Source organism: Lactuca sativa, chromosome 5 (genome assembly GCF_002870075.4).
Source record: "Lactuca sativa cultivar Salinas chromosome 5, Lsat_Salinas_v11, whole genome shotgun sequence".
Taxonomy (NCBI): domain Eukaryota; kingdom Viridiplantae; phylum Streptophyta; class Magnoliopsida; order Asterales; family Asteraceae; genus Lactuca; species Lactuca sativa.
Genome location: NC_056627.2, coordinates 316,430,941 through 316,445,336, shown reverse-complemented (window position 1 = coordinate 316,445,336; position 14,396 = coordinate 316,430,941). Strand labels below are relative to the sequence as shown.

At 38.2% G+C, this 14,396-nt stretch overlaps 1 protein-coding gene across 1 annotated transcript; it reads right to left on the bottom strand.

Moving 5' to 3' along the window:
* Nucleotides 1–4,646: 4,646 nt before the first annotated feature.
* LOC111891719 (uncharacterized) lies at nucleotides 4,647–10,113 on the bottom strand. The gene is made up of 6 exons (XM_052763818.1): nucleotides 10,065–10,113; nucleotides 7,251–7,330; nucleotides 6,924–7,044; nucleotides 5,832–5,897; nucleotides 5,306–5,613; nucleotides 4,647–5,216 (listed from the first exon to the last, which is right to left on the bottom strand). Exons 1-6 carry the CDS (start codon nucleotides 10,111–10,113, stop codon nucleotides 4,647–4,649), a joined length of 1,194 nt encoding a protein of 397 aa, XP_052619778.1.
* Between the last annotated feature and the right edge of the window lie 4,283 nt (nucleotides 10,114–14,396).

Genomic DNA, 14,396 nt, shown 5'->3' with positions numbered 1-14,396 from the left:
ATCAACAATGCTTTGCTATTAGCATTCAACTTTGTCTTTATGTGTAATTTAGTTCACCAGTATTAATAGACAACAACCGAAATCAAAATAAAAAAAGGCAACACACACATCGATTTTCATATAAGGGAATGGGGATCTTTCTTTTATGGAAACATGACCAACTTTACAAACATTACTACATAAAACACCACAGAATGTTCACACTCTTTTCCAGTCTGCAAGTTCAAACACTCACGGGTTTGAAAAAGAAAATTAAGAACAAAGTTAAAATTCATCTTAATAACACTAAAAACATCGGCATACAAAATTTCATCTTCAAGAAATAGATGGGTTACCTTAGTAGCTAATGCCCTGTTGCAATGTTGCATTTGTTTTAAGAAAAGCGGCTTCATAGATCTACAATTAACAGGCTTTTGGGTGGCAGAAACGTGAGGACATTATGTTGAAAAAAGTTGATGTCATCAAGTAACCAAGAACCCATCTCTTATGCGACGTTTGATTAGACGACCATCTCCTGGTACATCACACACCTATACAATCATAAAAAAGAAATGGAAAATTTGTCTTTGATTCAAGGGAAATGAAATATATAATTTGAAATACTTGTAATAACATTCCCACACATGGATAAAATGGATGAGCTCCACTTCAAAGTGAACTTCTTCAATACCTTCTATAAAGGGAAAAAATGGGCTCTCACATAAGTAGTGACTTGTTACACACTACATGACATTATTCCTATACCTATTTCAATACCTTTAGGTGCCTGATATAGGAATAAAAGGAGCACTGTAATGGGTATACATGAAAAATATAAGAAAATACAATTTTGAAAAAACAGGAATCTATGCAAATAGAGAGACCTCGGATTTTCCAAAAAGTAAACAGAATTTGTTCGTCTTTCATATGTAACTCAAGTGATAAAATCAATACAATTGGAAACTAATGCACAACAAAAGATATGCATACCTTCTTAATATTTGTAATTGCAAAAAGGCCAAATTCATTGCTAAAAGTAGCAATGCCCTAATCCTTCGCCTTTCAAACACTCCGAAATCTCAATCACCTAAAAATCTTTAAATAAAAATATATATTAAATTCATTCAACTTTTTTCATAAAAAAGAAGTATTCGACTTACATTTTACTTGCATACCTTAGAATAGCCGACATAGTAACTTCCATTAAACTTCATATGCTGCCTTAGTTGTAACCTGATAAAGTTCACCTAATTAATTATTACAAAACTATAATGATATAATGCAAATGAACAAAAAAACAACTTAATTTTACTTTTTTTTTGTTTATGATAATACGTTAGTGCGTTATCCCTTTTGTAGAAAACAAATACACATCAGACTATGACCTTGTTGTCCTCACCAGGAGCTTGACCAGTGCTCAATCCATCATAATTCCATTTTGACAGCCTCTTGGGATCAACTACAGGTTTAGGAAGTGTCTAACAAAAGAAAATCAAAGTAAAATCGCTTAAATGATGATAAAAAAAGATGGATTTAATGAAGAAAACACAAAGAAATCGACGTTTCAAACTACTTACTGTTGCTTTGGTTTGAAGATCCATACCCAATCCACCAATCATATAAGAGATTTCAAGAAATTTGGGATGTGTTTGGATATAATAATGTTTTTTCTTATGATGCTGAATCCAAAATTAAACAAAAACATCAAGATTATCATAATAAGAATTGTGGAAATTCCTAAATTGTATGATTTTTGTTGGTTGACCAGAAATTCAACCTTTTAATTTCAAGATAGTTTATAAGACCAGGCATGAAAAAAATAAATAACCCCAAAACCCAGGGTACCAAGGAGGTAGTATGATTCGTGGCAGATTATATTGTGATGTTTTGATCCATTCCATAATGGAAAAATAAAAACAACCCTGACTTTGCCTCTCATAACTCAGAATTATACTTTAACATGGAAATATAATTATAAGGCATAAATGACCATTAATTATGACATAGCTATAGCATAAGTGACCTTGAAATATAAAACCAATCTAAAGTGCTAATTATGTCTTTAGGTATATGAAACATCCCAAAAATACGACCCAAATTTTTTTTGTTTTTAGATAATAATAAAAGTCATAACACTGAATGTCATATAATAAAAACCATATGTTGGGTATCTCAAAAGCCATAATAAAAGTGTCGTATCAAAACTGTATCAAATCATGTCTAAGTATCTGAACAAAACTCGCAGGAATAAGGTTGAAGTACCTGAAACCAAAACTGAAACTGTAAGCACAAAGCTTAGTGAGCGATGTCATCATCCCGAGCTCTTCCCTTTACTTGTGGAAGTACCTGAAACCAAAACTGAAACTGTAAGCACAAAGCTTAGCGAGCTCCCCCAAACTACCACATACCATACAAACATATAAACAACTACTGGGCCCCGCCCACTACATCGGACCGAAGCCCAGAAACTGCATCGGACCGAAGTCCGAAACTAACCAGGGTCCTGCCCTCTGCATCGGACCGAAGTCCGGAACTATCTGCCTCGGACCGAAGTCCGGAACTAACTGCATCGGACCGAAGCCCGGAACTGATTGCATCGGACCGAAGCCCGGAACTGACTGCATCGGATCGAAGTCTGGAACTACTGAACATAGCATAGCATACACATATGAACTAGCATAACAACATAGACTGCATACTGAGTCGGGCCGTACCCGAAACACGTAACATGAAAAAACTTGTCTGAGCCACGAAGGCATCAAACATTCTAACTACTGCATCGGACCGAGCTCCGGAAACTACTACAAATTAGACGGGACGACATTGTGGCCTTAAACCCGTTCCTACTGGAAGGAAACTCACCTCGTAGCCTAGCTGCTGAAAGAATTGCTCCGGAATCTGTCTGCTGTGGCTCCGGCTTCACCCCGACTACAATTTCCATGAGTACCCTTAATCAAATACTGATAATAATACTGAGGGTAAAATGACTATCTTACCCGTGGTCAAAGTCAACCTATTGGTCAAAGTCAACATTCAGTTGACCTGACTCGTCGAGTCCTTACTTTCACTTTCTTGCTTCTGCTCGCTACTACTCGTTGAGTTTGGCATAGACTCGACGAGTTCCTCTTTGATACTAACACTCAGAAAATATGCATCCGACTTGCCGAGTTGTATGAACAACTCGTCGAGTCCTCCTTTAACATATGAACATTCTAACTGTGACTCGCCGAGTTGTATGAACAACTTGTCGAGTCTGTTCTTGAGGCATAAAGATTGCCTTGGACTCGCCGAGTCAGGGCATTGACTCGTCGAGTTCTTCCATGAATGAGTCTAACCTCCAGCTCACTGAGTCCATTTCTCACTCACTGGTTCCACTCGGCATAACTCGAAAAAGGGAAAACAGGAGACTTGCGACTCGACTCGTCGAGTCTGAAGAACGACTCGCCGAGTCGTATACATGCAATCACTATATACTTGATTCTGCTTGAATCCAGTTCATTCCATTCGTAGATCTGGGTTCTTAGGGCTTGTTTAACACGTAAAGTTTCCAACTTTATGTGTAAATAAACACCAAATGAAGGTTTTAAGGCTCAAAGCACACTATAAGAGTAGATCTAGGGCTTTCATGCAATATGGCTCCATAAAGGTATTAGATCTAGGCTTCTGGAACTCAAACATAGCTAGATCCGAATGCTATTCATCTCAATGTTTCCTCTATGCTACTACCAAGCCAAGAAATGGCTCAAAAATAGCTTTAATCAGGGACGGACGCAGGAATTGATAGTAGGTGTTGCCGAATTTTTTTTTTCCAGTCAAACATAATATAAAACCAAAAACTAATTCATTATGTCTAATACAAATAAGCGATCCATTACATAAAAGTTAAAACCATAAAAACAATCTATCATCTATTACAATTTAAATTTGTCCTCTTCGTGCGGACATCTTTTGAAACCGTTCCATTACCTTTTCATTCTCAACTTTCACAAGTGCTTCGGTCTCAACATAGCAAAGCAACGCATCGTTCAAAAACTCATCGCCAATCTTGTTGCGCAAGTCGGTCTTCAGGAGCTTCATCTTCGAAAAACATCTTTCTACACTAGCGGTTGCTACGGGTAATATCAAAGCTAACTTTAAAAGCTTATAAACCAAAGGATAAGACCGATGATTCCACGTACTAACCATCAAACGAGAATGCTCGGAAATTCCTTTCAAAGTGGTAAAACGCTCATCTTTGATGGAAGAGTGATAAAATATCTCAAGTTGTCCTTCAAGATCTATCAAATCCGAATCATCAAAGTCATACTTGTACAACTTAGCCAACTTCAACAACTTTGATTTGTCAAATTGTGAAAATGAATCACAAGGGTTCAAAGCACCCATGTATTCTAGTAACTGGGTGCTTGTTTCACTAAATCGATCCCGGTATTCTATCAGTTGCATATCTACCACCGTGTTGAAGATTTCAACCTCAAAGTGAAATCTATTGGTCTTTGTGGTCATACAGTTTCTCGCACCAATATAAAAATCCTGCATTTCCAGAGTAGCAATATTGTGTGTTTGACAAAAAGAGGATACCTTTGGCAAAATGGTAGCAAACCCCGTGTCTCGTAAAGATTGCAATGCGTCCATTGGCCCTCTAACCATCGAAGCCGCTTCTAAAATGTCTAGATCTTTTTTTGAAGTTGCTTTGATAATGTACCCGTGAGGTGTAAAATTTCATACATCATATACAAGTAAAACACGAACTCATAAGATTGAAAATATGCTAAAATTCCAGACGCTTGTTGGCGGTTTGCCAATGACCCTTCATCCACTTTCACAAATTCTAAAACCACAAGAACATCCGCAAATAACTTCATCAGACTTGTGAGTGTGTTGAAATGTGAACCCCATCTTGTATCTCCCGCCCGAACAAGTGTAGTCTTTTGATTTAACCCTCTTCCCGTTTCAAGTTCACCACTACCTAAGCCTTTTTGCACCCTTTGTCTTGCTTGTTCCCGTAGCAAGTCTTTTCTTTTACACGAGGCACAAACAACATTAACCACCAACGAAATTTGCTCAAAAAAGTCACTAACACCATCATGCTTCTTTGCTACAGCTACAACCACCAATTGAAGTTGGTGTGCAAAGCAATGTACATAAAAAGCTGTGTCATTCTCTTTTAATATCAAAGCTTTCAAACCATTGAATTCCCCTCGCATATTGCTCGCCCCATCATAACCTTGTCCTCTTATCTATTAAAAAAATTGAAAAATATATAAATAATATAACACAAAGCTAATTAAATTAAATTGAAGTGACAAAAAAGTAAAGAATAAATTACCTGACTAAAACTCAACTTATTACTTGTAAGTACTTCATTTAATGCGTTTTTGAGTTTCAAAGAGGACGTATCCTTCACGTGCACAACTCCAATGAATCTTTCTTTCACAAATCCAAGACTATCAACATATCGCAAAACAATAGCCATTTGTTCCTTTTTTGAGACATCGCTAGATTCATCAACCAATAAAGCGAATACATCTTGACCAATCTCTTGACGAATACTCAAAAGTACTTCTTGTGCAAAACATTGCACAAGTTCTTTTTGGATTTTAGGGCAAATAAGTTGATTGTTCTTAGGAGCATTTTCTAAAGTATTGTTGAAAATATCTTCACTAGTCTCTCGAATGTCTTTTAACACTTCAATGTAAAGCCCTCTATTTTCCGAGTTAACCGACTCGTCATTACCAAATCAATCTATAAGTCAATAACATCAATGAAAACATAGCAATTTCACCAATTCAAGATAAAAACATAGCAATTTCAACCTAAACAAATTGGTAAAATTTCAATTTTCAAACACTTACTTGTTTCATTCTTAGCTAGGGCTTGATCAATTGGAGTCGAATTGAACAATTGAGAATCGACTTTTGCTACTCAATCAACAAGATACTCAAGAAATTAGAAGGAATTAGCAATGGAAGCATCAAGCACCAAGCAAGTCTTCGTGAATCGTGAGGGCTGTGTCGACTTCACTGTCGAACTCTCCAAGTCGACTTCACTGTGTCGACGATTTTTTTTCTGTCTGTTTTGCTATTCATCTTATTGGCCGCAAGTTTTTTTTGCCCTTCTCCCAATTGGATCAAAAGATCCAATTATCCAAATGAGCTTTGGGCTACACTAGTTTTTTTTGGGGCTAAAATTAATAGGTTTTTTGGACTACTAATTGATAAGTCTAAGTTATAAATATATTTTTGGGCTTGGTTGATCGAATTGGGTGGCAAAAAAAATTTTTGTAGTTGCCAATTTTTTTTACGTAGTTGCCGATATATAAAAAAAAATTTGAAAAAATGTACACTAAATATACGAAAATTAGGTGTTGCCGGTGCCACACCAGGCACCACTACAAAACCGTCCCTGGCTTTAATGGTGTTCCTATGGGGATTAAACCATAGAAACATAAAAGGGTCGAGTTATACCTTACTATACTCTGAAATATCACAAAGATCTTGGATCTCCTTCTTCTCCTCTTGATCTACCTTCCTTCTTCTCTCAAGATCTTCAAAGAATCACACCAAAACACACAAAATGCTAAGAGAGTTCTAGGGTTTCGAGAGGGATGCTCTGGGGGTGATGGGGGCTGACTTGGGGTCCCAAAAAAGTTGATTAAATAGGGTGCAAACCCTTAAAATGAGGGTTTCATCCAGACTGGCGGACTCGCCGAGTCGCCAACTAAAACGTGCTCAATATCCCGACTCTACTCGACGAGTCTGGATACTGACTCGTCAAGTTCCTCTTGAAAACTTGAAAAATAATTATTAAATAACATACCATAATTTGGGGTGTTACAGTATATGTGTCTTGCATCAATTGAAAAAATAACCACATGGGAATGTTTTATTTTAATAGAAAAGATGGTGTAAACAAACCTTACAAGAGCTTGGAAAAATCAATATTACTTCCATTCTTCTCCAACTGATAAGTGAAATTAAAATCATGTTGTGCAGGTGATCGAAAAACAGAACATCCGTCTCTAACTACCATAAAACCACTATCATCAAAGTTGATAACATCAATACCCTACAAAACAGCAATCATAATAACTTAACAACAATATTAATCATGGTTGATTAATTAATTATTGCAAATTCAATCATTACTACGTGATTTATGAGTTCAATAATGCAAGCACTTGAGGATCCTTTAGCTTTAGTGGTTGTGTAAGATTTCTACAAAACCCTAGAAGGATTAACAAACCCTTTACGTTCATCTTACACTGTACTTACTGAATTTAAAATAAGTTCATGTGCATATTTCCCATCATCAATACCAAGATCATCCCACCCACCTACCACATTTGCCACCCCTATCGCTTGTTCATCAAAATAAATGAAATGTTCATCTTCGTGGCCTACCTCATATTTCTCAGGGTGGGGTAAAAGACATCAAGGGCAATTTTAGTATTTAAAAGTGTGACATCCCCATTTTCACGGCCATAAAAGACCGATTTGTTTATGCTTTGTTTTAAAATCAGAGTAATCGTTTAAAGAAAACTGTTGCGGAATTTGTTCCCAAAACAAAAGATGATAAGAATTGATCAAAGCATTTCTTTAAAGAAATGTATTTTCATTAAATATCAAAATCTCGTGATGTCATGTTCCAATACAGACCAAAAACATAAATAGTATAAAATAGACCTTACAATATTTATTTATAACTACTGATCTATTATCCAAAATCTCTCGTCAAGTCCACCAACTTAGACTCTTGTACCATTACCTGTAATACAAAGAAAAGTGAGTAATTCAGGCTTGGGAGCCTAGTGAGCATATAGTGTTTTCAACCCTCAATAATACAATTATTATATTCAATCATCAAACAATCAACCCAATTACCCATCCACATTACCTTCTTTACTTCTTAAGGTTTTACCCTAAGAATCGACTATCCTTCCTTCATTCGTTCCTAAGGATTGACCTAAGGAATTGGCACAAAGTCCATTGCTGCTCGAGGTTCCTATAACAAACACTAAATCCACAGCTGCCAAAATTCATCTATACAGTACTAAATCCATAGCTACCAAGGTTCATCTATACAGTACTAAATCCATAGCTACTAAGGTTCATCTACATTGTACCAAATCCATAGTTACCATCATTTTATTATAAGGCACTAAATATATAGCTGCAAGGGTTTTTAGAGTACACCGGTGAACATCAAGTCCAGAACACCTACAATTTCCAAGCTTGCTAGTGTTCCATAGGACTGTCCAGAATAGTCTGTGGTTGTCATCCTTACTCTGATGAATGACGAGGGGCCATCGTTTGGGTAAAGGTTTCACTCATTTTTCACTTGTCACCCTCATCTCATGATCTATATCATCTTTCGTCTCATCCTCAAACTAATCTTTCCTTACACACCAACTATTTCATCTACCCATGTTCTACCCAACATATTTGTAGATATAAATTACATATATATATATATATATATATATATATATATATATATATATATATATATATATCATTTAAAACCCTGTATAAAACATTCATTCAACATCCATATCGAGTAAACAAACAACGTATAAACACATAACACGTATTTCATAGCAAATACTTCATATTTGTGTGGTAGAAGAAAGTAACTACACACTCACATGATTAGACGATGCTCGGACAGCACTACGACTCTTCAAGTAGTAATTCTCTGGTGAAACCAGGATATCTTCACACACCGGGCTTATCGCGGGCAGAGCTTCGACTTGAAACTCTTTTCTTCTCGGGATGATACAGGGGCTTCTTAGGTGCTTCAAAAGGGCTAGAAAGGGTATCGGGAGTGAGAGAGTCAAAGAATTAACAACTATGGCCGGCTGCCCTTCAATTTCTATTTATAGGGACATTTTTCTAGATTCACGTCGTGAATCTCAAATATTCATATTGTGAGTTCAATAGTCATCAGGTGCGTCATCGCAACTTGGGTCTGTCATGCTCCAGAAGTCATAAATATTGAGTTCACATCGTGCACATTGTGTTCACGTCGTGAACTGTGATACAGTGGCGGGGTTCACGCCCCGAACTTCATAAACTAATATATTCGCATACGAGCTCCGTTATCGACGTTTTTATATGCACGCATCGGTGAGATTATGCTCTACAACTCTCGTTTAGACTCCGTCGGCTAATTTTGAATTTAATTTTTATTATATTATTTTTAGTAGGTCGGGACAGGAAAACTCCGTTATAAACTCATAACTTCTTCATTCGATGTCCTTTTTCGTCTTTCTTTTTACCATTGAACTACTATCGATGAGATCTTCGATTCTCGTTTAGATTGTTTTGGCTAGAAATCCCTCGATCTCATATTCGAACTTCGGGCTGCATACTGTTATGCAGAAACTTATAAAAATCATAACTTCCTCATACGAAGTCATATTTGGACGTTCTTTTATGCACGCTCTCGGTTTAACGTATTTTGCGACTTTCATTTAGATCGCTAAGGCCAAATATCGATCTAACATAAATTCACTATTTACGCCGCACTATGTCGTGTCGGTTCTGTCGTGAAACTTCGACAGGTCATAACTTCTTCGTTATAACTCGGATTTCAGCGTTCTTTATATGTACGGAATCCTTGTAACATATACTACAAGTTAGTTAATATTACTCCTTCTAAATAATCTTCCATCAAAAATTCATTTTTGACGCATATCGTCTCTAAATTGAGTAGCCCGGATCTACAGGCGTTACAAAAAGAGTTGGAGATGAGATGTGGAAACTTTTCCAGTCAATGCCAAGAAATGGATTGTTGCAGTTGGAATTTGTTTTGACAACATAGTAGATGAAGTATCCATAAATAGAGAAGCTTTCTGATTCTTTATTGTTTCTTGAATTCATTGTGATCTTGTGAGTGATGGAGAACTATAAGCATTAGGAAGGAGAGGGTGCAACAGCGAGGCGCTAGGAAGAAAAAAAAGTGAATTAAAACCCACAAACAATGATAAAAAAATCGATCGCTAAAACTTGAGTGAGAAAGAGAAGGACCTTGTAGGTTTTCCATTAGAGGAATTGAGCCTGTGTCAATGGAATGGAGGAACTAACCTAAGTCCTTGTTCACTTCCTCTTCTTGATGTTTTTGTTCATCTCCCATATTTTCTCTTCGTTCGTCGTTTGTGTGATGTTTCTAAGGATCAAATCTCACATCCTATCTCCGATGAAACCTGTAAGCGAAATCGATAAACCAAAAAGCTATCCCATTCCTTTGCAAAAAGATATACCCTACAAACTCCAAAAAATTATCCCATGCCATCGTAAAAAGATATACCCTACAAACTAACACAATCAATTTCCAATTTGAGACATGTGAAATCATATTTTTTTCCTAAAAGTCAAAAAATAACCTAAAAGTTCAACAATAAGAAAGTCGATTCTAGTGGTTTAGAGAAAAATGGCTTGTGCAGTGCTTCCTGGAGTTTCCTTCTGATCGAAATCAACTAAAATTTTGTCTTCTTTGGTTTGGAATTTCAAAAATAAGGAGAGAACGGATGATGGAAAATGCACCTGAACAGCCGATGTTTGTCTCCAATTTATTTGATTTCAACTTTGGGTCCGGTCAGCCGGAAGAAAGCCGATAAATTTAGGGGTGGCAATTGTCGACACGACACAACAAAATAAACGATACGAAACACAATTGGGACAAAAATGAAATTCGAATTTGTGTTCGTGTCAAGTGTAAAAAACACGATGTCGTGTCGTGTTGTGTTCGTATTCAAAATTCGACACGAAATTGACACGACTTAACATTTATTTGTCGTGTTTTTCGTGTTTGTCGTATTATGTATGATTAAATATTAATTAAATAAACTAAGTTTTATATTATGTTATCTTTGTCGTGTCGTGTCGTGTTTTTCGTTTTTAATTGGTTCGTTTTCATGTTAGTTAGAAAAAAAACACAACATGGTATTGTGTCGTGTTCGTGTTAGAAAAAACCTTGTCGTGTCATGTCGTGTCAGACAGAAACACGACACGATGGCCCGATTTGACACCCCTAGATAAATTACATTCGTTGCGAAACTTGGTTGTGCGAAGAAGAAAGCAAAATCAAACAGAGATGAAGGAAATCAAACATCAAACATTTTAAGAATAAAACCTGGCTATTATTGGCCAAAGCAAAGTCCAAAAATCTTATTGGTCAGTCATTAAGTGCACTTGTAACATCCGAAGATTTGTCATTTATAGTCCATGGGGATAGAAGGGTGAAGCCATGAAAGTCTAAGGGCTAAATTGCAATTATTAGGATCAGGAGGAGTACGCTACGCGTACATAAGGGTATGTTGAGCGTACTAGGCGCGCCCTAGTACGTTGGGCGTACTCATGGCAGAAGGAAACCCTAATATTTTGGGTTTGGGGACTATATAAGCAACATTATGAGCACAAGACCCTCCCTTACCCCAACCTCCACTGTTTAGAGTCGTTTTCCCCAAACCTTAGCCATTTCCTTGAGTGTTTATGCTTTTTGAATGTTTTAAGAAGAATGTATAACATTAAGGAGTTAGAGAAGAAGATCAAGCTTGTAGATCTGAGGTTGGGTTGTGCCCTAAAAGCTCCAGAAGGTAAAAAGCTTGTAACTTTATACTTGTATGATATAGATCTAGTCATTTTAGCTTTACGGAAGCATTCTTGTCCCAAAAGTCCTAAAATGGTGCATGTTATGATTTGGACAAAATGAGTTGTCCTTTCAGACCTTAGGCTGAAAGGAGTGGTAACACTCCTAGCACACTGCCACATCAATTTTTTTGCTGCCATGTCATCTTTTTTGCTGCCACATCATTAGCAACTTTTCATTAGCATTTCATAAGGAGTGGTAGCATTCTTAACACCCATTGATTTTTTTTTTCTTTTTCAAACTTTAATAAAATATATTTTTTAAAATACATATTTCATATTAAATAAATTATATATTTTTTTAAAACTCAAACTTAAATAAATTATGTTTGTTATTATTTAATTGCTTCTAAAAAGTAATTAACAAACTAATGTATTGATTGTTCTTATTTATATAAATATAATTTATTGGAACTCTTTATTCAATACAAAATAAATATAATAATGTTTTTCACAAATTGATGGCCATGCATTTAGTAAACCAGGAGATTATTCCCCACAAAAAATCAACCAATCACATTTAATCAAAAGCCCTCTTTCCTTACGTAATCTCTTTTCTTTTTCTCGCTATGCCGACAACGACTATTTCTTGGCATGCATCCTAACGAGAGGTAAGGAGTGGTCTATAGCGAGGCAAACAAGTATTTGGCGAGAGGGGTGGCGAGGCCACTCCCTCCAGCCTTAGAAGAGGTCCTAAGTGATAAAAATGGTGTCCTAATAGCTAGATTTGTCTCATGCATGAAGTAGGATGGTCTTAATGGTTTAAGACCATGTGCTAAGAACTTTCTGGACGTCCAAAGTGATAAAGTTCGAGACTTTATAGTCCTATGGCACATTTGGTCGATGGATCTGGAGTTTGGGCTTAAGTGTTTAAGCCATTACGCACTTATTAGTGTTTTGGTGAAACCCCGTGAACGCCCAGTGTACTAGGTCAACCACCCCGATGGTGGTCAACATCAGGATGAGTACGCCCCGCGTACCAGAGGAGTATGTCTCGCGTACGTCCTCTGTTGGGCCTTTGGCATTTGGGCTTTGGGTTTTGGGTTGTTTGTGGACTAGTTGGTTTTGGGCCTTTGCTAGACTTTATGAATATTATGTTTTGGGCCAAGTCTTGATAATGGATCTTGGAATTAGGCCCAATTTGGTAAATTGGGCCAATTATGGGCTTGGCATAAGGACCTTCAAGGTTTTGGAATTAGTATTGGGTCTTGGCCCAATAAAGAGAATGGACATGATGGATTGTGTGGACGCCCTTAGTTAGGATTGTTATGTTGTGTAATGAATTGGTATTTATTATTGGATAGTTCGGGATTTTTGGTGAGGCAGCGATTCGGGAGTTCAATTCTTCAGTTCAGATCAGCATTGCGAGGTGAGTTATCCTCACTATATCGATAGGGTCTAAAGCACCAAGGTCGGCCCTTTATCGGATTGTATCCGGGTATTCGCTTGTTATGTTTATTGATCTGCTAGATCTGCATCCTGGTAGTTAGGATGGTATTATGTTCGTGACCTGGTTTAGGTCGGTATCCTGGTATATAGGATGATGTTATGTGTCCTGCCGCATTTCCCGCAGCGGCCCGGTCCTCCTTGGCCTTTCAAACTCCCATCTGATCCCCTGGGCTTCTTCCCCGAAGCCCCAACCGCTTGCCCCGCCTCTGCTTTCCGTTTCCGAATGTGCTCTAAATCGATCTCCCTTTCCCTCGCCCTTGCAATCATGGACTCCTGGGTAGGGTAAGCTGAAAAGCTAACATGCTCCCAGATGTCAGCCCGTAGCATATCATGATAACGGGTCCTCCTCATATCCTTGTCACCCGCATACTGGGGCACCAACAAAGCCCTCTCCCGGAACTTGGCGGTGATCTCCGCCACAGTCCCCGTCGTCTGCCTCATGTCCAAAAACTCCTTGGCCAGCTGCTGAAGCTCGACAACCGATGCAAACTCTGCCCTGAATCTGGTCACAAAATCCGACCAAGTCATAGCCTCGATCGCTGAGGCTCCCAACGAGTCACCCACTGACTCCCACCAGTCTCGAGATCGGTCTCGTAAACACCCTGCGGCATACCTCACCTTCGACCCCTCGGGGCAGAAGCTAGTCAACTGTGCAGACTCGATGTCTGCAATCCATCGTCTGGCGGCAATGGGGTCTTTCACCCCATGGAAATCCGGCGCACCGCTGCCCCTGAAGTCCTTAAAGGACAGTGTGCGAGATCCCGACTGGCCAGATGCCATGTCGCTCCTGAATGCCCGAAGGCGATCTTCCATCAACTCGATGATCCCCTCCTTGATCGACCCGAAGATAATGGGGTCGACTCAAGGATACCCCTGGTGATCTCTGACGTGATGAACTCGCATAGTCCCTCATCTACTGGCTCGGAACCTGATCCCGAACCTGACCACTCTCCTGAACCGCCATCTATCGGCCTCGATCGTAGTACCACTATTCTGCAATACATAATAACAATCATTAGTGATACTGATACTTCTTGAGGGATCACAACTACTTACAAGTTTCCTGGTCTTATCTTGGCCTTCCTTGGTTCGGGTATGGATCCTCTGCTTTTAGTAGTACGGGCCCATACTACCTTCCACATCTATCCGTACCTTCTTCAAGGACTGCCTCGACTCCACCAGATTCCTTCCACTACCGCTGATTACCGTTATACTCATCCTAGGCTTGCCTAGGAAATCTCAGGCCCCACCCTACCAAGTCCTCAGCTGCTGAAGGCCTCCTAGTAATGCCAATTAACCATTACCTGAATACCATCACAT